This window comes from Astyanax mexicanus, chromosome 24 (genome assembly GCF_023375975.1).
Source record: "Astyanax mexicanus isolate ESR-SI-001 chromosome 24, AstMex3_surface, whole genome shotgun sequence".
Taxonomy (NCBI): domain Eukaryota; kingdom Metazoa; phylum Chordata; class Actinopteri; order Characiformes; family Acestrorhamphidae; genus Astyanax; species Astyanax mexicanus.
Window position 1 is genome coordinate 12,218,740 of NC_064431.1, and position 27,738 is coordinate 12,246,477.

A 27,738-nucleotide genomic window follows, 5' to 3' on the forward strand; every position below is an offset into this window, starting at 1 on the left:
TGATCGTAGGCGGGATCAGAGCGCTGATGAGCCGCTCAGAGGAAGAAGCCTCTGACAACCTCCTACCCCGCAGAACAATGACAAATAAACAGCGCCACAGCTGAGTGTTTTCTTTCTCCTGTTTACCGGTACGTAGTTTTGTTTCCGTGCTCCGAGAGAAACCCCAGATATGGCTTTTATGGAGAAACCGTCCGCCGGGAAGCTGCTGCTGGACGACACGGTTCCCCTGACGGCGGTGATAGAGACCAGCCAGAGCCTGCAGTCCCACACGGTAAGAGCGGCCAGGCTGGAGGGACGAGCTGAGCTTTTTCACGGATAGCGTGTTTTAGAATTACTTGAGGACGATTACAGTGCGTAGATATTATAAAAAGCGTCTAAATATATTTTTTATCTTGTTAAGACAACTGGTTATGTCGGAGAAATGGCTTAATTATTCATCTAAACAACCGCTTACACATTCAGCTATCTACCCTATCTGGCTATCACACAGCCAGCGGAATCATGTGAATGTCATATAACACAGTTAGCTAGGATAGCTCATTAGCTAGGTAAGCTAACCTAGCTTCCTTAGCACTTAGACAGAAGAGCTAACCACCTAACCTAACTAGTTAGCTTAGCTGTTCTAATAACTAGCAACTGAACTACGATTCAGTTATTCATTATAAAAGGTGTACAAGCTAAACAGCTAGCTACCTATTACATTTACTAAACATAGATAGATAGATAGATAGATAGATAGATAGATAGATAGATAGATAGATACTCAGTCAGCCAACACTTGATAGTTAAGCTAGCTTTAGCTAACTAATTGAATCAATAGTTTTCTGTTTGGGTTAACATCTCACAGCAAACTAACTTTAGTTAACCTAATCTAGCTAATGAAATAAGCAGAGCTCTTGATGAATACCTAGGTTAGATAAACAAGCTAAGCTAGATTTATAGGCAAAGCTGTTTGTTTTATCCTAAAGCACTCCTGACTCTTAATTTAGTATCCCTGTAATGCAGTTTGTATTAGTAGAATCTCTCAAATCAGATCAGTCAGTTATGACTTTTTACTATTAACAATATCAGCTCTGTTCTAGCCCAACCATGGTGACATGTGTCACATGTTCTTTTAAATCTGTGTGAAGTTCCTGAGTGATATACTGAACATCCTGAGCGCATCCTTCTTATCTATTTTACTAGTAAAAACTTTAATATTAGTGTAAATCTGTGCTGTAGTTTTGACCATTACAAGGTAGTTGTAGCCATTTAATTATGTATTTTTATTATTAGTTGTAGAAGAATACTAGTAATTGTTCTATACAGATTTCTTTTGTTAATCAAATATACATTACAGTGATCTGTCATTTGGGTTTTTACCACTAAACTGGGTTAAGTTAGGTATTTTCTTAAGCAGCAGCGTTAACTGTTAATATTTGTGTTAATGTTGCTGCTTTTATTAAAACTCCAAATAAATGAACTGACAACAACATTTTCCCCTTGACATGTCACTGATACTCCTACATAAAAGATAAATAGCTAACCTAGGAATGTTAATTATAATAAATATAATATAATAATGTAAATATTATAGTTACTTTCTCTAGCTAGTTGGGTTACAGCGTGACCTAAACCCCTATCTACCGATACCTCTTTTCTCAACATCTTCATGGAATTTTGAGACACACACAACTGTTGTTTACTGCAAACCGTCCTGCAATTTAAATTCTCCCAAGTCTCCCTATGTTTTCTGTCAGCACTGCGGTTGTTTGTGGAATGCGAATGCCTCAAGAGAGTTTCTTTCTTTAGCTGTACTGTGTACTACTATTGTGTTGTTTGGTTGTGAAATCAGATTTCTAATAAATTATGTGGTATAGACAGAGGTCGATAAAGTAATTTAGATTAATAAAGAGATAAAATTGCTCAAATGTTTCGAAATACAGATGTAGAAATTTTGTCATATCCATCAGAAACCAACATTGAGTTGACATAAAGCTCAAACTTTTAGTCACTGTGTTATGTAACATCATGACCATCTAACGTTTATGGACGTTAATATTATAATCTGTAGCACCCATTGGTCACCATAACTCAGTAAACTGAAACAGAATTTTGGTGTTTTGTTTCAGTGTGATGTTTTGCATATTGAATTTCATAACATAACAAAACATATCAATGTTTGCTGTCCACAGTTTTACTTGAGGTCAATGGTATATATATATATATATATATATATATATATATATATATATATATATATATATATATATATATATATATATATATATATATAATTTAAATATACGTAAAATGCCATTCTGTCAAAATTTAGCTTGCATACATGACCATAACTGATTTAATGTAACCAGTTACTTTTCCTTCTTAGTGTATAATGCTTTTGGCCTCAAGATTACAATTTTTCAAGGGTATCAGTGACCTTTATATAACTGTAAACAACTTACTCAGAGTCTTTTTGCTCTATGGCTTCATAAAATTGGGTTAATACTATTAATTATAGACTAAGCACAGCCTTGACCCACTGGGCCCTATTATAGCTGTACTTTGGACCGTTTTTCCTCCTGTTCTAATTCCAGCAGAAATATGACAAATGTGTCAGCATGGTAAATAAACTAGGGAAGTTGATGTGATCTCAGTGATGTTTTTCTTAGCAAGGAGAGTCCAGTAACCTGAAAGAGCAAGTACGTCGACTTTGCTGCAGTTTAAGACATTAACATTGCAGTGTCTAAATATTCCAAATAAATAAGTGTATAGCTGAGTGCCCTAAAAAGTGTTTAAATTCAGTGTTGTGCTGTTAAAACCTTCTGGGCATAAAATGACAATCAGTACAGGTGCACAGGAATTACAAATCTTTTCAGAAACAAAATAAAACAAAAAGAAAGATTTGTCTCATTATTGAATGGCCCCAATTTAGTATGCATTTCAGAGTAAAAGTACTGATCAAACATCCTCTCTCATCAATTATCTAATTTAATTTAGTAAACCTTAACTGATCCAGGATAAGCCTTTAATAATTTGATTGCTGCAGAACATCAGAGGTTGTCAGTAATCTTATTAACAGGTTTACATACATCTTTTAATACACTGAGCTGCAATATGAACATACGTCAGCTAAAAGATGAAGATTATTTAAATACTTCTTTAGTTTCAGTGTTGTTCAAAAAATATTTGAATGCCATCTAACTTATTTCTTCTACCATGGTCTGTTTTAACTCATGCACAGACTGAGAAATTCCAAAATACTCCAGTTTGATAGTACACAGTGGTGTGAAAAAGTGATGTCAAAAAGCACCTGACAGGAGAAAAATTAAGCTTGAGAGCAACATTTTCCTCAGCGCGCACACGATTCCATTTTTTTTGCTCGCTAGTTTCACATTTGTGCACACGAGAAGTTAATTTACGCACGCAAAATGTTAAAACACGCTGGTTAATTTTTTCCCCTGTTATTTTTGCGCCCCCAACTTGTATTTTTGCGCATTTTGACATTGATCTGATGCCATAGTATTGTTTTAATTCCACCATATTTGGAGAGTTTTCAAGCATGAACTGCCTTTTTAAGGTCATGCCACTGTATCTCAATAGGATTCAGGTCAGCACTTTCACCAAAGTCTTCACTTTGTTTTCTGAAGCCAAGCAGAGGTGAACTTGCTGGTGTGTTTTGGATCATTGTCCTGCTGCAGAACCCAAGTTTGGTTCATTCTAAGATCACAAACAAATGGCCAGACCTTCTCCATCAGGACTTTTCATGGTTCCGTTTATCACAGCAAGACTTCTAAAAAGTCCTAAAAAAGTCCTAAAGCAGAAAAAAACTGTCCCAGAGCATTAAACTACCACCACCAAGTTTTACTGTAGGTATGATGTTTTTTTTCTGAAATGCGGTGTTACTTTTACGGATGTAATCTTTTTCTGATGGTGGAGTCATTAATGCTGACCTTAACTGAGGCAAGTGATTGTGGCATGTTGTTGTGGGGCCTTTTGTGAACTCTTGGATGAACCGAATTTTGCTTGTTTTTTGGAAACGTCTAGGAAGATCCACCACTGTTTTACCATTTGTGGATAATAACTCTCATTGTGGTTTGCAGTAATCTCAAAACTTTTAGACTTTATAACCTTTTTCTAGACTGATCTCAGATAATTTCTTACTTATTTGTTCCTGAATGTTAATTAGATATTGGCATGATGTCTAGCTTTTCAGTATCTTTTGTATACTTTGCTTTGTCAGGTAGGTCGTATTTAAGTGACTTTTTTTTGGTTGAGAACAGATGTGGCAGTAATCAAGCCTGGGTGTGGCAAGAGAAATTGAGCTCTGGTGTAATAAACCACAGTTAAGATATGTTTTAATTGGGGGGAAAACATTTATTTATACTTTTTCCTCCCTTATTAATAAAAACCTTTGATTAAAATGGCATATTTTGTTTACTTGTGTAGTCTTTGACTAATATTTAAAATTATTTGATGACCTGGAATATTTAAGAGTGACAAACATGGAAAAAATTAAGAAATCATAAAGGGGCAAACACTTTTTCACACCACTGTACGTGCACTGAAAAATCTGATTACTGAGCCAAAATCCAGCTTTCTATATCAGATTTCTTAATCAGATTTTAGTCCTTCCAATCCAATCTATAAAACTGAGTTGTGCTATTTAAATGATTATTTAAATAATTAGACCAATAACTCTTTGTACACACACTTACTGATGAGACGTTACCATACAGTACTATCAGTATTGGCTTGTATTTGTTATTATTCACAGCCAAACTTGCTTACTGTCTCACTTGTGTTTGTGTTTGTTTTTGAGTTTTTAATTGGCTGATGCTTTTTATCTCCAGGAATACATCATTCGTGTCCAGAGGGGAGTCACAGCAGAAAACAGCTGGACAGTAAGTCGTTGTTCTGTTCTGGATCAGCTGAGTTTAGTGTTGACTGCATGCTGTACATCCGTCTCTTTCTTGGCTTTGAGCTGGAGGCTCTGAGCTGGAGATCCTGTCTGTGGTTTCGGCTTGTTTGTGAACCTCTTCTGATTCAGGATGCAGAGAATGTTATACCTCACTGATCCACACTGCCTTTAAAAACCACTGACAGCTTATTAACGTGTCTGTGTCCTCGATATATATATATATCTTGTTTTATGTTTTCATCCTTTTCCTGAGGTCTGCTCTTAAAGTTTGTTTGGGGATCTATGGCAAAAATAGTCCTAACTCTCAGTTACTCAGCCATATTCCAGTCTTCCCTTTATCTCTTAGAAATGGACCAGCTATTTACTGTGCTTGCTGCTGTGCCTTGAGGAAAAATTATATTTAAATAAATGAGCTCTGTTCTGATTGGATGCCATGTATTGTGGCTATTGTCTGACTGGAAATACTGTATGTATATGTGATTTTGTGTGTGAGTGTTTTTTTTTTTTTTAAGATTTAACAAACAGCGTTTTAAACATTGCGGTCTGAAAAACCCTGTATGTATATGTTTTTTTTGTTGTTGTGTTTTTTTTTTTTTTTAAGATTAAACAAGCAGAGTTAAATATGATAGCATGGGCAGATTAAATGCAATTTGTATCATGGATAAAAAACTAGCTGAAATGTTTAATAAATTTGGTAGAAAATTGTACTGTTAAATTGAACCAGTATATTTAACTGATAATTTTATATGATTTAAATTAGCTCTTTATTCCGTGAGTCTTTCTGTGGGTCTTTTAAAGGATCATTAAGGATTATATTCCTGTAGTAACTCATAATTTGACCAGGATGTATATCAGACAATAAGGACACATGCTGGGGTGTAAGCACTGGCAGGTCTTGTCAACAGAGCGTCAGACAGTATTTTCTCATTTGAACTGTGTCGTAGGTACTTCACAGAAATCTGTGTGGGATGTAGCCTCTATCTCCATTCCCTCAGTCCCATATCCACACACTGGGTTGCCAGGTATAGACAGCAGCATGCAAACAGGGTGCTGCAGCCATGGAAACAAGGGAGCTGGTTATTTGTCTGCTGAACAGCTAATCACTGAGTTTAAATAAGGTTGCTAACCATAGCTGGGTAATTTACCACCACCACTAGCGTAGTATTGATGGGCATTTTAAACACTCTCTTTGGTGTTTGGAAATTGGACTCTTGCAGCCCTTTCAGATGCATGCTAGCGTTTATTATTAATTGTTGCTTTAAGATTTAGATTAGATTAGACTGGCCTGTATTTCCCAAGTACCCCTCGCTGCAGAACCACAAGTCCAGGGGGTGGGGCTGGATCTGATCCAAGGGGTGGAGCCTGACCTCCTGACCACCCATATCTTCTTTTCATTGGTTTTAAGTCATCGCATTTCAATTCGTCGTTAAACTTAACACGTGTCGCTTACGTTTCCCGACCAGGACTTATTTTATCTTATCAAATAAATCCTGGAACCCAACCTTAAGACTTTTACCATTTATAGATCAAAATGTTATTTGCTACGTAGCACATTTAAATCACACAATACAGATTTAAAAGAAGGAACATGTCTGTGATTACAAACATAATAAAATGCTGTACATTTCCTATATAAATATTAACTATTTCATTTTTTATCTTTATTTTATTTTTTATCTTTTCGCGCAAACAGAAGCAATCAGATTTTCAATTAAGTAAAATCACCCAACGAAACTAATTAATAGCATTAGCAAAATGAAAATGTGTCTATTATGAACTTACTTTCACGTTCGTGATTGTTTACTTGACTCCGAAAGGCGAGTGAGTAAAACCGGATGGGGAAGAGTCCGATCTGCTTCAGACCAATGAAAACACGACGTAGGAAGAGTTGGATCAGATCCAGCCCCACCCCCTGGACTTGTGGTTCTGCAGCGAGGGGTATCTCTGTATTTCAGCTTGTAAAAAGCAGCCTGGTATAAAATACCAATCATACCATTATACCAACTTTATTACCAGAGCAAAATACGCTGAAATTCGTGGATATTGTTCTTTTTTTTATGATCTCAGAAATTCAAACAAGGGAAAATGAATGCTACTACTGTAGTACTGTCTTCACACACTCACATTGATGCTGAACTTGCTCTAAACCCTAAACGGGTTTATTCTTTTCATTAATAAACTTCCACCTTTAAAAGACTGTGCCACACAGTTATTTTTTATTGATTTATTTATTTTTCAAATGTTTTTACTAAATGAGAAAAGAGGAAAAAACTATAATACATTGGGAAAGGTAGAGAAACAGGACAAATCCAATGAGTGAAAAAAGAAGCTAAACTATTTCTGGTATAAAAGCACAGAAAAAATAGAACAAAAAAATGTACACAAAATGTAGTATTTCCTCTTCTTTTTTTTTTTTCATTTCTCCTTCCTTCCCCTTCTTCCTCCCCTATGCCTCCCTCCTGTCTCATCCTCCCCACATTTTCTCCCCCCCAACCCCCCCCCTCCCTTTGCTGATAGACATAGCTATACATGCATGATAGATCTTCATTCCACTAAGTTTGTCTACAGCTGCAGAGCTCAACGTCAAACAGGACGTAAGGTGGCTTACCCATGAGTGGTTGTGGGATAAACACATTGGCTAATTTGTACCAAACAGTTCCTTTTTTAGAACTGCAGAGCCTTTTGGGTTATTGGTACCCAGCCCTGACCCTGGTAGAAATCTACTGCTTATTTTAGTGATTTACCTGCTTTAGACACATCTGATTAAGCTATTCGACATGTTACCAGACACGTATTGATTCATATGCTGTGTTTTATACTGGACTGCTTTTTTTACAAGCCTCAATACACATTGACCAATCAGAACAGAGCTTACTTACATACATTATTCCAAGCCTGGAGTTGGGAACTACTACCCACTAGAACAGTTCGGTGTATGCGGCTCTAGGCACGGGTGTTTACTGTCTTTCTATGTGTGTTTTTTAGGTGTGCTCACTAGTTTGTATGTGTGTGTTTACTGCATGGATAGGTTAAAGGCAGGGCTAAACTCCATCTGTTCTCATCACACACGTATGGTTCAGCTGGTTCTCTTTTTTTGTCTTATTTTGTCTTATCTTGTCTTGTGTTGTATTGAGATACTTGCTCATGAATAGTTTCTTCTGAAATCAAATGTACTAAAAATAGAAAATAATAATTTTATAGTATTTCTGTGAGGATTGGATTGCATTGGATCAGGTTTTTGGATACCTCTTTTTTTTTACAGTGAGACAAACTGCACATCTGTGTCAGCAATGTTGCATTTAATAGAAGTGGTGTCAAAAATGTGGATATATAGTGTAATTACAGTCATTGGAATCTGCCATTTCGTGTTTAATAGCTTGTTATAATCCGGAATTTGTAATACATTATTAGTGATTGTCAGTTTAAAATCTATATTATTATATTTGCAGGTCATTCGGAGATACAGTGACTTCGACATGCTTAATAACAGTCTACTGGTGAGTAAACAGTACAAATTCCCATCACATATTGAAACCTCTGTTCACCAAAACGTAACTGTGATTTCTACTGGAGTGGTTTGGTCTGCAATAACGCTGAGGTTTCAGCTCAGATAAGGATGTGTGCTGCTGACTCTTCAAGACTTGTTTCCTGGTCAATTCTGGAACTCAGCTTTCTAGAAAAAGTGATTACAGGCGCATTGTCTCTCTTTTTTTTATTGTTTCTTTTCCGCTGTTTTTCTCTGCCTCTATGCCCCACCCCCTCACGGCTCTGCTTCTCTGCCGCCTATCTTGCATCAGATCTCTGGCCTCAACCTGCCCCTTCCCCCCAAGAAGTTAATCGGGAACATGGACCGAGAGTTTATTGCGGAGCGGCAGAAAGGTCTTCAGGCCTATCTGAACTTCCTCACGCAGCACCACATCCTCTCCAGCTGCGAACTTGTCAAAAAGTTCCTCGACACCAACAATTATTCTGCAAACTACACAGGTATGTGGGTGGGCCCAGGAGCAAGGGGGTCACTTGCATTCTGCAGCCTAATATAGGGTGTGTCACAATTGCGTAACCACAGTTTAAATATAGAGTACTGTGTGTAGTATACAAGTTTGTTAAAATTGAGTACACTGAGATGTCCGTAACACATACTTAGCACTGGTTGGTTGCAATGCAAAACACAAAACAGAAAGGGAGGAGCTACGCAAGTCTGGAATAATATTATAAAAAATGACAGATAATGATGAAGGTGCAGTGGCGACGGTGGCTGCAGAACTTGCAGTGACGTATTTTGCAATGCATAAAACATTTTAGCACCTGTTAATACAAAAAAAGTTAAAGGTCTCATTCCATTGTTTTTTTTATTCATTTTAAAATGTCTAGTTGTGGTCTCTAGTTTGAATGAATGCCATATGAGCTGTTTTTTGTGGAAAAAAAGTGCTCCAGTGTTTTTGTATAACCCTGCCTTAGTTCACTGAATTAGTGGTCTCTGAAGAAAGACAGGATTTCAGCTCTCGCTCGTAAATATTCATACATGCAAACATATCGCCTCTGGTTGGCTAAGAACACTGCAGCAGAGAACGTGACCTGCCTTTTGGACCTAACTGTATATGAAGAAATGCACAAATTAGCCATAACATTAAAACTAGTGACAGGTAAAGTAAATAACACTTATTACTTGGTTTTATTGGCCCAGGTGGATAATTAGTATTAAGCAGCAAGAGAACAGCCAGTTCTTGAAAGTTAGACTGATTGATATAGAAGTAAAAATAGTATGTGGGAGACTAACAAGCACTAAACTTTGATGGCTCCCAATCATGCAACCTAAGAATGAACAAATTGGTTGTTGATGATTAAATAAAATATGAACATTTTTGTTGACCAATTATCTTAACTTTCCTTTTCAGAAATCGCCTTACAGCAGGTGTCCATGTTCTTTAGGTCTGATCCAAAGTGGGAAGTGGTGGAGCCATTAAAAGAGATGGGTAAGTAAAAGTAGGTTATCTACCCACCTGCTGTAATGCAATAAACCATTTTAAAATGTTTCCTGGTCCATGTACAATAAAAATATGTTACAGCCCTTTTCATCAAAATGTATAAACAGCCCAGAGCTTAATAATCTTGTAACCTCTAATTATAAGATGTAGCACCCTCCATAATTATTGACACCCCTAGTTAAGAAGTGTTCTTTGGCTTGTAATATATTGTTTTTTATTGTTTTTTTGCCTGTCTTACCATCCTTCTCACTGTGCGTGGTGGCAAGATACACTTGCGTCCTCTTCCAGGCTTGTTTGTCACTGTTCCATATGTCTTACACTTTTTGATGAGTGATCTGGCTGTAGATAAAGGCATCTGCAGGTTAGAGGCTATTTTCTTAAAGCCATTGCCTGATTTATAAAGGTCGACACGCATCTTCCTTACTTAAATAGTGAGTTCTCTTGTCTTTCCCATGTTTAATAGCGAGTTAGAGAAATAGACCTCTGTGTAACACCATATTTATACCCCAGTGAAACAGGAAGTGATGAATTACTAATAAAAGGTTCCTAGATAATTTTATCTACTTTATAAACTACAATAGAAATTACAAACAATTAAAATATATTTATTTCCAAAAAAATGTTATGGGTGCCAATAATTTTTTTTTACTTGAAGTTTGTTTTTTCATAGTGAGATTATGCTTCTGCAATGAAAATGTCATTTATTTTAAGACTTTTTTCACGTTTTATCTAAGGGTGTCAATAATTATAGAGGGTGCTGTATATATGATGGTACATAACATAAGGAACAAGTGACAGGGGCAGTATAACCAGCAGCACTGGTCTGACAGCCTGTGGGTTAGATGACCTTTATTTTTAAAGTTTTTGTGGTTGTTCTTTGTTGTTTGTAATTCTGTAAGAGACATTAAAATTGTAGTACCTACTTAACATATACTGTAAACGATTCAGTAGTTAAACCATAAAACTACACTTAGCTTTAGCTAATAACAAAGATGCTATCCTCCCCGTTACAGACAATGGAGCATCAGCATGGTTTTGTAACTGATATTTTAAGACATGTTGCTACATAATGTTGCTTGAGTGATGAATTTAGCTGATGTGTTCATGTATTTGTCAGATTTTTCGATTTACGTTTGTAATAAGTTATTATGTTTCTGTTAAGCTGCAGTATCACAACAGGAGGATTATAATGACAAAGCTGTCCTCTCTTTACACAGGCTGGAGATTACGAAAGCGGTACTTCTTAGTAAAAAACAAAGAGCAGCCCAAGGACCGACAAGTCTTAAGTTGGGTGAGTTGTGTTTTCACCTCAAATGCTCATACAGACACGACACAGCCACTTTCTGTAAGCTCAGTGTATCCTGTAATGCAGCCACACATTGCTTCATTCTCCTTATTACATAACCCTGATTTAGCTTAGAGCTGCCGTTGTTTGTACAAACCTCCACGTTGTTTCAGTGTTTTAGTGAACAAGCTAACATACCTCCCTGTAGTTCTTCTCATTCCACTATAATTAGTGCTTTAATTATATAATTAATGCTATAATTAGAAAATAGTGTTCTTAATCTAACCGACAGGTTGCTGCTGCTATTGTTCTTGTCTGATTTCAGGTCGATTTGGGTCCTGACAAGTTTTTGTCAGACAAAGATCTTCAATCCATCATGAAGCTGATTCCCTCTTTGGCTGTGAGTCTTACGTTTGGATTGTTTAAGTTGTGTTTAGTTGTGAAATCCCCTCACACTGGTGAAAATATACAGTGCTCCACACAGCTGTGGTTGGCCTAGATGTGCACATTATACAGGGTCAACTTGATATAAAGAAACTTGAAATAAGAAACAAAGAAACCAGATATAAGGATTTCCTGTAAAGATCTCTCTTTGAATCTTTTAATTTATTCTCCAACCAGGAAACCTGCCATGCCTTCCATATTTAACGCCTAAAGTAAATAGGCACTAAAATAAATATTCAATACTACTTACTGAAAAGTTAGTACGTAAAATGTTTGTTGGTAGTGTATAATAGCTACACTAATTGACAAATGATTAGGCACTGAATAATTGCTAGTTATTAAATAATTAGTGGGGACTAAATATGTAGTATGTCTTATTTTATAGCTACTAATATATAACTACTACTTAATAAATAATTAGCATGTATTAAATAGGTAGTTAAAGCTAAATTATTAGATACCAAAGACTACATAATACTAAATAACATTAACAAATTAGTAGTTATTGAATGGTTATTAGTTACTGGAAAAGCGTATGTGTTAAATAAACAAATACAGTGGTATGAAAAAGTTTGGGCACCCCTGATCATTTTCATGATTTTCCTTTATAAATTATTGGTTGTTCAGATCAGCAGTTTCAGTTGAGCAGATGAACACAGTGATATTTGAGAAGTGAAATGAGGCTTATAGGATTTACAAAAAAATGTGCAATTATTATTTTTTTTAAATTAGGCAGGTGCATAAATTTGGGCATCCCAACAGAAAAATCACATCAATATTTAGTTATTTCTGCCTCCTTTGGTGAAATAACAGCCTCTAAACTCTTCCCATAGCTTCCAATGAGAGTCTGATGTATTCTGGACCATTCTTCTTTACAAAACATCTCACACCACAGAGTTTTAATAATATTTAATAACGATCATTCCAGAACGTTGTACTTATTACTCTGCATGAATGTATAGATTTTGAGCAGTGTTTAGGGTCGTTGTCTTGTTGAAGTGCAACTTCAACTTTCTCACTGATTCTGCTGATATTGACAGGAATCCATGCAACCCTTAACTTTAACAAGATTCCCAGTACCTGCACTGACCACACAGCCCCACAGCATGATGAAACTACCACTAAATTTTACTGTGGGCAGCAAGTTTTGGTCTTGGAATGCTGTGTTCCTTTTCCGTCATGCATACCGCCCTCTAAATAACTCAATTTTAGATTCATCAGTCCACAGCTCCTTATTCCAAAATGAAGCTGCTTGTACAAATGTGCTTTAGCACCTCAAGCGACTCTGTGGTGTGTGCTCAGAAAAGGCTTCTTCTGCATTACTCTTCCATACAGCCTCTACCTGTGTAAAGTGTGCTGAACAGTTAAATGATGCACAGTGACACCATCTCCAGCAAGATGATAATGTAGGTGTTTGAAGTTGCTCTGTGGGTTGACTATGACTGTTCTCACCATCCTTCTCCTCTGCTTATCTGAGATTTTTCTAGTTCTGCCACTTCAGGTCTTAACTAGAACTGTGCCTGTGGTTTTCCATTTCCTCACTATGATCCTCACAGTGGAAACTGACAGCTGAAATCTCTGAAATATCCTTCCCCTAAACCATGATGTTGAACAATCTTTGTTTTCAGGTCATTTGAGAAGTGTGTTGAGGCTCCCATGTTGCCACTATTGAGAGATTATTCGAAGAGGAGAAACTCTTGCAATTGGCACCTTAACCCTTTTTCATAATTGGATTCACCTGTGTATGTAAAGTACTGTGCAAAGGTTTTAGGCACCTAAGCAAATTACACTAATCCATTTCTCTCAGCAATACGAGTGTTTTTGCCTAATTGATTTGAACAGATGCAAATAAACATAAAAACAGTAAAACGTAACAAGGATTTCTCATTTTTAACTCTGTTATATCCTGTGAGCAAATTTAGTTCCACATTTCTCCTGGATGTCCTCAGCCAGTATGTGCATATGTTCAGTTTCATCAGCAGCTCAACTGATTTAACATCAGTAAGCTCTGATTTATTAGGTATTGTTTAGCAACTAGGTATTGAAATTATTGTTGTTGTTATTATTGGATGGTGACTAATTACTTATTGAATTATTTATAGACACTGAATGAATGTCACTTTGTTAAATAAATACTAGCTACTGCTAATTAGTATGTAAGTAATTACTGGGGACTGTAATTAGTAGTTACTAATTAAATTATTGTATTATATAAATAACAAAAAAGTATAGGTTACTAAATCATTTAAATAATGGGGACATACTAAATAATTACTACTTATTTAATAATATGTAGCTACTAATAAATGCCTATTTATTAAATATTTAGTATATTCAGAGAAATTAAAAGATACTATTTGGTTTGATCTGTAACACACAAATGTTCCTCCAACAGGGCTACTGTCCCAGCTTGTTGCCTAATGATTTTAATTAGTACAACAGCAAACTGCAGATATATTCCATTAGATTATATTCCATATTTCCATTAGCTTCCAATACCTGTTGGCTACATTAAACTTGTAGCTCTAGTTTAGACTCTAGTTTAAAACTAAAGCATCAAACTTGGGACATAAAACATATCTTGCTGATTTATCATTTTGGCTGGTTTGAGAAGATGTGTAACTTTATCTTTTTTATCACCAAACTCATCCTTTAAGTGTCCCATCCTTTCTATGATATGTGGAATGCTCTTATCACAGTTTCTTATCACATGTCTGACCCTGAGCAGATACAGTGGTGGTAATGTCAGCTGCCTGATTGAGTTAACAGATATCTGAACACAGAAACAGCTCTGCTGTCAGCAGCTCAATCAGCAGCTTAGAGATGGTTAGAACTGCTGAAATCTGTAGAGTCTCTAGAATATATTAATGACTAAATATGCAGTGCCTCCACTCAGCTTTCCTTTTTTAGGTCCCTCGGTGCTGCTGCTAATGATGTGTGAGAATCAGGGTGGAAAAAAGACCAGATCACATGAGGGTGTGTGATAAACAGGCAGATGCAAAGCAGCTGGCCGTGATGATCAAGGATTATTCACTGTTTGAAACCTAAAAACGCCTATAAATAATGTATTATGCTATATGTTTGTTTGTCATAACAGTTGAGATGCACTACATATTCAGCAATCAAAGTTTTACTTACATTTTTGCTATTGTTGTTTTACAGTTGTTCTTCTTTTAGTAGTAAGACAAAAATAAATTTAGCCTGTATCATTCATCCAATAGTGTCTCGAGTTTGGTTTCAGCCCAAAATTTTATCTGAGGGGTCCAGCAGGCTAAAGTACTAATGGGGTGGGTGGGGTAACTGGCTTTACAAATTGGCAAGAAAATGGGGGGAAAAAATTAATTCAGAAATAATTATACACATAACAGATCTTTGTATAAAATGACTTGTCTCTCTGAATGAAACAGTTTAATTGGTTTGATTATTTCTGTTTTCACTGTCTTGTTTCTTCAGCATCCGTACATCTGTCCAGTCACTTTTGCATCTACCAGCGAGTCCTCAGCTTTAGTGATCAGAACATTCAATGAGAAAGGCACGCTTAGGGATCATATTTGCAAGGTATGTCTTATTAGACCTTATAAAACAGTGTGTTTTTTTTAATGAAATTTAGTCTTTTAAAAATTAAAAAAATGTTTCTGCATATGTTTTAACTTTTGTTATAACTGTGTGCATTAGTAGTACTCTATATCCCCTTTTTTTCTCCTCTCTCACACCCTTCATCTCTCCTTCTCTTTATCCATCCATCATTGCTTCTTCTATCTATCAATTTACACATCCCTTCTGTTTGTTCCTCCCACTCCTTTGTCCTTTTTCCCTTTTTTTCCATCCCTCTACCAATACATCACTCCTTTCCTCTTTTTCCATTATTCCTTTATTCCATTTTTCCCTTTATTTGTTAATTTACCCCTCCTTCCTAATCCTTCCTTTTCTCACCACCCCACTGTTCATCTTTTGATCCCATCCCATGCTTCACATTTCACTAATCCTCTCTCTCCTCCTATCCATTTCTCCCTCAATCTATCACTCCTATCACCCCCTTATCTCTCCTGTGCTGATATTCCAGGTTAAACCAAAGGAGCCGTTCCTAAAGAAGTACTGTAACCCTAAAAAGATCCAGGGTTTGGAGCAACAGCAGATCAGGACCTATGGGAGGCAGGTTCTGGAGGTCTGTAACATTAAACTATTCTTACTCATATTGCCTGTTCTAAGCTATTGTAGTAGATTTGAGAGTCTGCACAGATGTTTTTACTTTTGTTTGATGGGGTTTCTTTTCTATGTTGATTTAGACTCTGAAATTCCTTCATGATAAGGGGTTTCCGTATGGGCATCTCCATGCGTCCAATATTCTTATTGAAGACAATGTCTGCAAACTTCTGGACATTGAGAACTCTCTACTGGGACTTCCCTCTTACTACCGTCCCTTTGTAACTCAGTTCAGGAAAATCCATGTGAGTTCTTCCTCTTGTACTGTTTCCTGTGGTTTATAAAGCTGTTGCTCAATTATATGGTCATGTGTCGGCTTTATTTCCATACATTTTTACTGAACGAACATGTTGCTTTTTTTTTAATGTTTGCTTTTTTTTTGCTACTTTTACTTTACAAATAAATAAATCAAATAGCATACATCTTTTTGTCTTGCTTTTCAAAGAAAAGGGAATTGACAATTGTGGAATAGGGGTTGTCCACCGTAAAAAAAAAAACATACTAAGATTAGAGAAAACACTTAACACTTTTTTGTCTTATTCAGGGAAACACTGAAAGTGCTTTTTGGCAATTTGCTCTGTAAATATTTCAGGGTTTTTTTAAATAAACTTTAATAATTAACATAAGTAACATAAAATCTGCTTATTAATTATTAGCTAAGATCTAAACCTCAACACTGAGCTTTACCTCCTTCTTTCTAGAGCTTTATGTAAATAATGATTTACCTTTTTTACAGTTGTTTATAGGCTCAAAGGTTGAACACCTGAGATGTAATTCTGTTTGACCTTGTTTTCACAGACCACAGAAAGCATTGACGTTTATTCGTTCGGACACTTGCTGTACGAAATGACGTATGGGAGGCCCCCGGATACCATACCTGTGGACCAGTTCCCTTCTGCTCCCTACACATCAGTTGGTGAGTCAGTAAATCTTTTAGTGAGAACTGTCTAATTGGCAGAACATAATGTAACAACGTCTGCAGGATGTGAGATAATTAAAGTTCTGTATTATTTTTACCAGTCTCTGTTCTGCAGTCAATCCTGTCCACTGAAGCATGTAAAGCAGGAATGCCCACTGTTGCTCAGCTACTGCAAACACCGTGAGTACTATTTCCCATGACCTCTAGCTTTTTTTCTACTGTTGTGTAACAGTAATATGAAGAAAATATATGTGTGTCTGTTTTACAGACTATTCAGTGATGTGCTGCTGTTCAACTCAGAAAAGACCCAATTCAAGGTAATTCTATATACTTGCTGGCTGTATAACTTTTACAGAATACACTGACCTGCCATAAGTTATGGGACACTATGTAAATTAATCATGAACTGTTACCCCAGCAGACAAGGTTGTGAACAGCCACACCTGTATAAGTTGTGAGGTATTATTTTAAAGTGACTCTGAACACTGGTCTTCTTGGTATCATGGTAAGGTGATGTAAATAATGGGAGTTTGGGCATTTTCTCACCTGTAGCTGGTTTATCTGGTCTGGATTAGATGATGAGTTTGTTTTCTCCATTTTTTGGTTTGGTTTGGTTTCACACAGGCATAAACCTAAACACACCAAAATGCGCATGAATAAACCATGCGAGCACATAGTTTCCTCTGATTGGTCTGAGCTGTCTGGAGAAAGAAAGTAAATATAGTGAGAAAATTGTGTTCCAGTGTGTATATCTGTGCAGTGTGAAGCTGCTTTAACACTGAACACTGAACATTTTCTGCTGTGCTTTTTTACACGTAGTAAACTGAGTCGCCAGTAGGGCTGGACCCGAATATTCGGGTATTCGGATATTCATTCGTTGAGTAGGTATTCGGTTTTTAATTTTGGTATTCGGATATTCGTTTTTTTCTCCTTTCCAGAGTTCCACCTCACTCTAACCACTTCTGTTCTCGCGGGTCCCGTCAGAATATCTTGCGCGCGGGACAGAACTGAACTGTTATTGGCTGGAGCGGGAATTTAATCCAGACGATGCGGGAGCAAATTAATAAATAGTTAAGAAAACTGTAATAATTGTAAAAAAAAAAAACCTAAAGAAAACTCTCAACGCGCAGGATGGACCGACACACACACGCACACACCGATGGTGTTTGGACTGGGGTAAGGAACGGGACCGCACTATTCAGCGCTGCTTTTTTAATAAATATATAAGTAAATTTGAAGCATTAAATGTACTTTATTTAATTTATATTAGGAACGTGGGGCGGGAGCGGCAGAAATGTGTATGTGGCGGGCGGGCGCGGGATTAAAAGAAGCAATTTTTTTGCGGAGCGGTAACGAGACAGAAACGCGGGAGCGTGGAAGAGTGGGTTTAAAAATCAGTCTCGCGCAGACCTCTATTATACATGATTAAAAAAAAATGCAGGCTCTTCGAAACTGATTTATATAATAAAACGTAAGGGGTAATGTGGCAACAGTAGGGGCTAAATCGGTTACAAAAGCCTGGCCTACAAAAATGATGTCTGAACGAATTTCCTCTTATCTAATATAATTTAAAATGGTTTAAAAATATAAAATAATTTCTAAGCAAACGAAATATTTAATATTGAGCTTATAGCCCAAGTGCAAAAATACAAAATCAGTAATATGCCCTGCACAATCCTTTAACCGAAATAGACCAAGTACAGTTTACAATGACTGTCCTCTAATATAATTAACAATGTTTAAGAATATAAAATACTTCCTGAACAAACGTTTTTTTTGTTTGTTTTTTTAAGCAAATAGCCTAAGTGTGAAAACACAAACAGCAATTTACTGGGCTGGCTTGCAGCGGAGAAACCGTGCAGCAGCCTCCTAGCCTGCTTACGCAGCGGATAAGCCGCGGCGTGGGGCAGCAGAAATTCCGAGATGAAAACAAGAAATCTGGGCTAAAAACACAGAAAAAATATGGGGTGAAAACACAAAAATCCGGGATAAAAACACCAAAAATCCGGGGTGAATATGTCTCGTCGGTCAGAGCAAATTGAACATTTTTCAGTGGATTAAAGGGGCCGTGATTTGCTTTTTTTTTTTTTTTTTTTTTTTTTTTTTACCTCTTTTTTTAAAAACGAATATTCGAATATTCGCTTCGAATCAGTGCCGAATATCCGGAGCTCAAAAAACGCTATTCGGGCCAGCCCTAGTCGCCAGTTTGGCCAATCAGATCTTTGCAGATTTGAGTGTGGTATGCACATAGGCGACATACAGAGCTCATTTAGACAAGGTGCTCTATATAAACCCTGTGATGGCCGAGCCTGACTTTGCAGGGAAATACAGGCAGTTCCAACAACAGCATGTCTCACGTTCTGAGATCACAGCGCTGATAAACAGCAGCGTAAAGCATGAAGCTTCACCACTGAAATAAACACTGATTTTTAGAGCAGACATGCGTATTCTTACCTGAACTGACCAATCAGCTCCTGCAGACGGGTATGAGAAGAGACCTGGCACTGTTTTAGCCCAGATTAAACCTGCCCTGTTTGATTACTCATTTACATTTTCTTGAACATTCTTTAAATGCACTTTTTCTCAAAACACACAGTATTTTGTATATTTCCCTTTTTATGCTATATAAAAAAAAAACATTTATTTAATGAATCTGTTGTTCATAATTTATTTAAGTAATTAGGCTACTCTAATATACAGGATATGGCACTAAATGATAAAAGTGTCTGTATAAAATCTGGAACATGTAGATTTGTCTCAAAAGTGTCCTTTTGTTATTACCTTTTGGGATAAAAATATATTGAGAGATTATTTCTGATTCATATTGCTCAGCCCTAGAATATGTCATAGAAGGCATTACCAATCACAGTGGACAGTGCAGTGGGTGGTAATGATTGTGACTAATAGCATCTGGCTAGAATGCCTACGTCAAACCTACACCATAGCTTACACCATAGCTTACACCATACACTGTATTCTGAGGCGTGCACTACTTACACGATGTACACCATACTAAAAATGTAACCGCGTGTTTCATTACACACATAGCAGCCACTGCGATTGGTCTGCTGCATCTTGATTTCCAGGCCACACCTTCTGTCTTTGTGGTTTAAACTGCTGAGTAGGGCACTCGCGCAGGCTACGCTGCAGGCTTTAACACACACACACACACACACTATAATTGAGGACAGCTTTCTTTAGCTTTCTCTCACAGTACATATCATCAGTTCATAAATAAAAATGTATCTAGTAAAAAAAAGTTCTGTAAAGTTATTAACATTGTTTAGTTAATTTATATTATATATTCATATCATATGAGAATACATCTGTAAACTTACTATATATTACAGTTGTATAACCTTTCTCTCTAAAATTTAGATAACATCAAAATTGAAGGAGGCTTTGAAATCTTCCAAGGAGTGTTTGGAAAAGCGTCTGCAGGAAGAACAGAGAGCAGTGAGTTTTATATTTAGCTATTGTTTTCATGTGCTAGAAAATAATACAGTGCTTTAATGTAATTAGTAATTTGTTTGCTGTATTGTTTAGTACTGTACTAACCTGATTCTCACACTGACACATAGATTCACCAGCACAGGAGGCTGACCCGGGCCCAGTCACACCACGGCTCCGAGGAGGAGAAGAAAAGGAGGAAGATCCTGGCCAGAAAGGTAAATGAGACAGGAACATAACATGGTTAACCATCTTGTATCTCTCTACTTTGTTGTCAATGACTTTTGTTTATTGCCTTTAGAAATCCAGACAGTCTGCTTACGAAAATGAGGAAGATTTTTCATTGAAATACAACAACAACTCTGGTATGTTTTCTAAAAATTATTTTTTGTTCCTGCAAAACATTCTATTTTTTTTTGTAATCTGATCAATGTGTTTACAAGAAATTTACAAAAGGCATGTACTAATTTTTTTTAACTTATCATGGGTGTGTTTTGGGAATACACTAGAAATGTACCTGAACACACCTCCCTTTAAGACCACCACGTCCATAGGGCACTGCGACGCACCTTGTGCAGGGTGTAAGACGGGGCCCAGTGCTTTAGTGTTGTAAAGATTTCTTTTTTCTTTTTCTTTTTAAACAGGTTCTGGAGCAAGTTCTCCACCTACCTGTCCTTCATCTCCCACTCCTCCTTCTGCCCCAGGTATTTATCTTTTAAAAATTCTGTTCTGCACACATCTCACTGATTATTAGGAACTCCAAAGATGAGGTAATATGTTTCTTACACATACACACATACTATTATACAAAGTTATAGTAAAAATATTTTTGACAGTGTGATTCTGGCTGTTGTTCCTTATATTTTGTTCAATTTTAATGATGAATGGGCCAACAGAAAGGCGCCAGTATGAAATATTGGCTTTTCAAATCTTGGAACTTTTTCTAAAAACATTGGGAACCCTGGAACGAATCATCATCTATTGAAATGATATTTCTCTCCCTCTTTCAATTCTGCTAAATCTGGGTAAAATTGGGTTGAATGTGCTCTATAATCACTTTAAAATCATATCTGAATTTAACACATCATATTTCACCTCCATCCTGATGTGTATATTGATTCTTCTCTCTCTAAAGTGATCAGTAACATGTGTCTCTCTCTCCTCCTGCGCTGTCTTCAAACTAGAGCATGCACCATATTGAACATGTGTGGGGTAAAGTAATTCAATACTAATTTATTTACTGTGGTAAAGTTGCACTCTGCCCTTCCTCAGGAGCTCCACTTCCTCCACCCCACAGACAAAACAAAAACAAAGCCATCAGATCATTTGCTTAGATTAATTTGTGTTTTTAATCGCAGTTTAATCTTTTATTTAGCACTGCTGAGGTGGGTAAATGCAACTTTAGCCTTCACAATCTGCAATGGTCTGCACTCCTGCCCCTCACCCAGTTTTTCTCCTTTTCACCTCCTTTCTTAATATAAGTAATATATCATTTGTATTCTGCACACTTTATTTTAACAGATATTGTAAACATTCAGAAATGTTAATTACAGAGTATCTGAGTATGTTTAACTGAGGTTCTTGCGGATTGTGATTCTGTAATTCATTGTTGATTGGGACATTTTTGAAACATTTAATCATTAATGTTTCAACAAGGAAATAAGGGTGCTAGAAAATTGTGTCTAAAAGGAGGGGGGGGGGGATGTCTGATTTTAAAGGTACATGGTACAATAAATGACGGTGAAATGTCAAGAACTATTCTAGCTATTAAATCACATTGGAAAAATATTTCATAATTTATATTATCATATAAAGGAACACCTTAGTAAGTATAAGCTGTGACCAAAATGGCTCCCTATTTACTATTTAGGGCACTATTGAGTATGTTGGTAATTTTTAGTGTCCAAATCGAAAAGTGGAATGGAATTGGAACGTGATTTTGACGGCACTATAAAATCCCATAATGCATCATGATTTATAGTAAACATTGCTGCTTACTATGCGAGCCTAATGTATCCCAAAATGAATTGCTAGTCTCACAATAAAGCAACAGACTGCCAAACAAGTGAGACAGTGAGCCAGCAGGGTGGCCAGATTTTTACAGTGGGATTCAGATAAAACCAAGTCACTGGAAAAATGTGTTAAAAATCTGCAAAAATGCAGAGAAAAATGCCAAAACAGCAGATGTTCAGCACAACAACATTACAGAGTTTATTCCAACATGATCATAAATAAAATACATTATCTTAAATATCACCAATTCCAAAAAAGAAATATTTAAATGATTTTATATGCATGTTTGTATCATGTGTTTTGTGCACTCTATGATGGGACACACTACATAAAAATAAGCTTACAAGCAATGAAATTAAATTTACAAAGTCTTAACACTTGATATATTTGTCCACCTGTCACAGCACAGACAGACAAAATTCCAGATGTGACATAAAACCATCTGGCAACATTGCGAGCCGGTGTACGCTGTTAATTTCAGATGTTTCACCATGTAGTTCATTAATGTGAGGATTATGTTTTTAAACAGTGCAAGGAGATTACTCCATGTTTAGCTCAGAGCTTCACTAACTTTAATTCAGAACTCAATGATGTGTTTATAGAGTTTTAAACACAGTTCAGCCATTTGTGTATAAGCGAGCAGAGCAGGCACATGTTAATGACGAGGTAGTGTCTGAATTCACTCGTTTTTTTACCACTACTTGGTGAACAAACATAGTGTCTCCCCATATAGTGCAACACTAATGAAGGAGGTATTTCGGTCACAGCCTATGAAAATTAAACTGCTACAAAGGGTTCTTTAATGTTGCTATTAAATAACTAATTTTCTGAAAGCAATGCACTATGGACAAAAGTATTTATTGTAACTGTCTCTACTGTTCAGCAATACCCCATCTCCCCAGCTCATCCCATCTAAAAATATTGGATTGGCATTAGATAAGGCATGGTTCCAAGAGGTTCATGTTTGTTTTTCTGCTCTAGACAGTCTATTTCAATTTTAGCTTGCAATTTAAATGTTAAGTTTGATTGTATTGCTTAATTGATTAAAATTTATTCATCTGGGCAGTAAAAGCATGTAACACTGTTCCAGAACTGAGCACTTGGTATACTTTTATAAAGGGATCTCCTTATAAAAGAAGGGTATCATCACTGTGCACACTGACATTTATTTTTATGTTGCTGCTTTAATGTTCTTCCTGCTAGACACATACTACAGGATATGTTATTCAGTTTTGACTCCTCAATATAATCAAATTCTGTTGCACACCTGGTTATATTAAATGTCACCAATCTAAAGTCACAAATGTCACCAATAAAGCATATATCTCACAAACTATTATTAATTAAAAGTCCATCTTAAAATGCCAATAATAAAGGTAATTGTAATTATTTTACAGTAATTTCCTATTTATATCTAGATTTTTATGTATTTTCTTGTGTAATTAGAGATTATACTCTGTTCACTCAGTCGTTCAACATATTTTATAAATCCTGTATTGTGTGTCTTCATCCTTATGGTAAGTGCACCACCCTGCTTAGCATAATCGTGGCATGCATCTCTGTACACCGTCTGTACAGTACCAGACACAAATATGGACTGAACTGATTAAAGGTGTTGTTTGTTTTACTGAATTAAATAAATTTTGATTTAACGCAGCACTGTTTAGGAGAGTGTATTTTTGCTTCCAGGCTTTCCCTACAGTTGTAAGCATGATTTACTTTCACTCCAAATCACACTTTGAGAGCCCTCTTACTGACAGCTGTTGACAAACTCCAGAAGTAGAACTATAGGAACTTGGGTGGTTTTGCACTATTACACAGTTCAAGAGAGAGGAACTTTAAGGAATTAAACGCATTTTCTTTAGTGGTGGCTTCACAGAGCAAGAAATGCTCAATCTCATATAATGCAGCTTTATTTAGCACTAACTGTAAAGCCCAGCTATCACATTTATATTATGTTAAAATGAAAAGATGAAAACAATAAATGTCCAGACTTTTGACTGGTACTGTACTTCTTTAGCCTTTAAGGCTACAAATGTCCTATTGACTCTCTGTGTTGTGCTGCTTCTTCAGATAACATCATGCTAACGTTTGTTGTTTGGTGAACACAGGTTCTCAGCAAGTGGCTCCTCCCCCTCCTCCGCCTCCTCCTCCACCACCTTCTGGAAGTGACCCCAGTCCACCTCCACTTCACCCACCTACCATTAACGGCGAGGGCCGCAGTGCCCTCCTCAGCTCCATCCAGACCTTCAGCAAAGGCCGGCTGAAAAAAGCGGACACCCAGGACCGCAGTAACCCGCACATCTAACATCTACCAGACGATGCATCGCTCGGCTGCGCCTGAGCAATTTGTCCTGGACTGATTTCCCTCCCGAGGTCTTGTCTTCATTCGGACAGGGGCTAGACTGCAGTGGAAAAGCTTGGACAGCTTGAAACGTTGCTGATTTTGATTTTAATCGGCTGCTGATCGGGGATTGTAGGTGGAGTAAGTATAAGGTCCTGTGACAGTGCTGCTATAAAGAGGCTAACCCTAAAACTGGACACTAAAAGCCCTTTCACACCAAGTACAAGTTTTTGGACCTTAGAAATGTATGGGTTTTTAACGTAGCAAAACCTTCATACAGACTCTGATGCATTTTTTTTGCATTTTGGTTTTTGTAAACAGGGCCAGACACGCCACAGCCCTCATACATGTCCGTTCTTTTTGTTTATTTGCTCATTGTACTTTCTGCTCCTTTTAATCTCCTCCTCCACATGAGTTGGTCATTATTGAAAGAAGCTATTGCGCGCCCTTCTTTGCTATGGAGTATATTTTCTTTGAACTCCATATTTTTATAGAGTGTAACTTGTCATATAGTTAGCTTAGCATTTTTCTTCAGCTGCTGCTTACAGGCTCATTTGTTTGATCCTTTTGCCAATATAGCTCTGCTTCTCTATAGAACAGTGCAGAAAATCAAACAGACTCATATTTTTCGCAGCCAGTCAGTTTTGTAAAAGTCATTTTTTACCTGATTTATGTCTGTAAAAATCAGGCATGGTGTGAAAGGGCCTTAATTGTCAGATTGAATAGGAAATGGACAAGCATCAAATAATGTCATGCACCACTAAGACTTTTTACACCTGAATTTAACAATTGTTTTTGCTATTTAGATCATATTTAAATTTCATATCTGCATCAAAAGACAGGTGTAAACCCCCGAGATGCAGTGTGATTAGATTATGATCAGATCACTTAACCTACATTTGGAGTTGGTCAAAATTAAGTGAGTTTTCCTAGTGATTTAAATAATTTGTCTTATTATAGATAGTGCCATCTATTGAGAACCATCTATTGTTGCACATTATAGAACCCCCACCATTACACTAAACCAGCCATTCTCAAACTTTTTTGTTAGATTCCCACTTTGTGGATGGTAAGTGCCCCCCCCCCCCCAAACCAAAAATGGCAGGTTTTGAAGCATTTCTGTTTTTTTTTTTTGTTTTTTGTTTTTTTTTATTGCCAAATGAGATCATGATAAATAGGCAGAATTAAAAAAAATATATATATATATATATATATATACGAGATACAAAGACTAATATTTTGACTGTGGCTCCATAGTGCGCCCTTGTGGTCCCCACATCAGCCCCTAGATCAGGAGAAACTGTTGTTTACAGGAAATAAAAAAAGAATGTGATGTTTATGCAAGAAGATAAAATCTAATCTCACCTGGTCACAATGGGGACACATTTGTGATGTGAAGTGTAAACACTCCAGTCAAACTAGTTCCAGACACAAAAGGCATGTTAATGCCAGGTGTAAACAGGTGCTTAGGCTTCCTGCAATTGCAGTTATCAAAATCTAAAAACAGCTGACTTTAATGTTGAAAGTTTTATTTAAATATTGTGCAAAGACTTTCTCTTTTTAGTACATTGTGCTATAATATTTAGGGAGGGCTGTGTCTTAATAGAAAAGTAAGTGGGAATAAGAAGCTTTTGGGTTTGTGCCACATTTAACCATTGTGCCTATACAAGACAAGTGGTGTAATTCCTATTCCCAGAATTAGGATCTGTACATAGTTTGTTCTACTTGTTATTCTACTTTCAGCAGGAGAATGAATTATAATGCAAGGTTACAATCATCTTATAAAAAGAATATTTCCAGTAATCCTGTCCCTGCACCCTGATATTTACCTTCTAATAAGTGTGTTTCCAGGATAAACTACCAATATCTTTCTGTACATTTACACTGGCAGCGTCATTGACAACTTTGGGAGGAACAAACTGACCTGACCATGCTCTCCCAATAATACATTCTAACAGTTTGACAGGCTTTATAGAGCACTTAATACAGTCGTCAAGTGCTTTACTTTTTCAGCATCAAGAAAAAAACAATAATTATATTTAACAAAGCCTGAACATAAATCTAATATCACATTTAAACAAGTGGATAGGACAGCTTAGAATGCATAAAAAGCAATGTTGTTTTTCTTTTTCTCTTTGCATTATGTGTGCGCAGAGAGTTGTGGGTAACCGAGGGCTGGAAAGGATACATCAGCTGTGCCCTCAAAATTGTTTCAAACATCAGCTGAATTTCTTGGCTCGGTACCAAAATCCCATCACTTTGGAGCAGCCTTTTAAGACATGGTGTCTGAGCTGCAGCTTAGGTTTTGGGCCCGCTGTAGTGTCTAACATAATGGGTTTCAGCCATGACAGCAATACAAGACAACTTAACTGTCGCTGTACCACCCCCTTGTGGCAACACTCAAAAGGCAGCTTGCACTTCTGTTGCATTCTAAATTTCATTGTGTCACAATTTTGAATGAAACTACGCGAAATCTACGCATTTACGAAAGTTGGAAGTGCCTGCCTTTGTGTAATTGCGTACAGTATGTTTTCGGCGTAATCCCTTAATTTACAGGATCCAAATTGGAAGACCTGGGCTCTGTGACATCATTGTTTGCAGAACCAATTATAGCACTTTCAATTTAACAGAATGCAGGTACAGAAAACAGTAATTTAAACCAATTTTAAAAACATTGTTAATTTTTTGAATGAAGTACTACCACAGACTTATTTGATGGACTAAAATAATTTTACACATTCAGCAGTCCTGTCGCACTCATTCATGTAAAGATCTGTCCATCTGTGTAAATACGTCCATACATTTTGCACTGCAGAAAAGTTGTAGGTGGGACCTGGATCAGCCCAGACTGGATTTTACTGGGGAAAGGAAATGGTTTTCTCTGCAGCACTTTACCACTGTTTGTTGAAGTGGTCTTGAAAAGAGGTATGAAGTTTACATAAAATTTAATTCACTTAGAAAAAAGACGGTATAGTGTGTGGGAGATGTTATGATTACAGTTGACAATAAAGATGATTGTGTGTTTGCCACATCCAGTGTTGTACACACTGGATGTGAGCATCCTCAGTTTTTAATGAGCAGAAATGTGTTTTTGTTTTTTCCCTGTAAAAAAACTTGTGTTAAAATTGTTTTCACAGAATGGTGTTGTTGTGCTTTAAGTTGTGATAATTCAAGTAAAAACTATGGAATGTTAAA

At 36.7% G+C, this 27,738-nt stretch overlaps 1 protein-coding gene across 2 annotated transcripts; it reads left to right on the top strand.

The window, feature by feature from the left end:
* On the top strand, positions 1-27,738 carry pxk (PX domain containing serine/threonine kinase). 2 transcript variants are annotated; one of them, XM_007229587.4, is made up of 19 exons: positions 1-271; positions 4,833-4,883; positions 8,350-8,397; positions 8,698-8,884; positions 9,796-9,873; positions 11,103-11,176; positions 11,496-11,570; positions 15,068-15,172; positions 15,678-15,779; positions 15,901-16,062; positions 16,616-16,733; positions 16,838-16,916; positions 17,005-17,053; positions 20,115-20,192; positions 20,318-20,404; positions 20,488-20,551; positions 20,831-20,890; positions 21,371-21,398; positions 24,311-24,408. In XM_007229587.4, the coding sequence occupies exons 1-18, from the start codon at positions 170-172 to the stop codon at positions 21,385-21,387; spliced, it is 1,536 nt and encodes a 511-aa protein (XP_007229649.2). In that variant the 5' UTR covers positions 1-169; the 3' UTR covers positions 21,388-21,398; positions 24,311-24,408. The 2 variants fall into 2 exon arrangements, with proteins under 2 accessions (XP_007229649.2, XP_007229647.3); XM_007229585.4 differs by lacking the exon at positions 21,371-21,398 and having other exon boundaries at positions 24,311-27,738.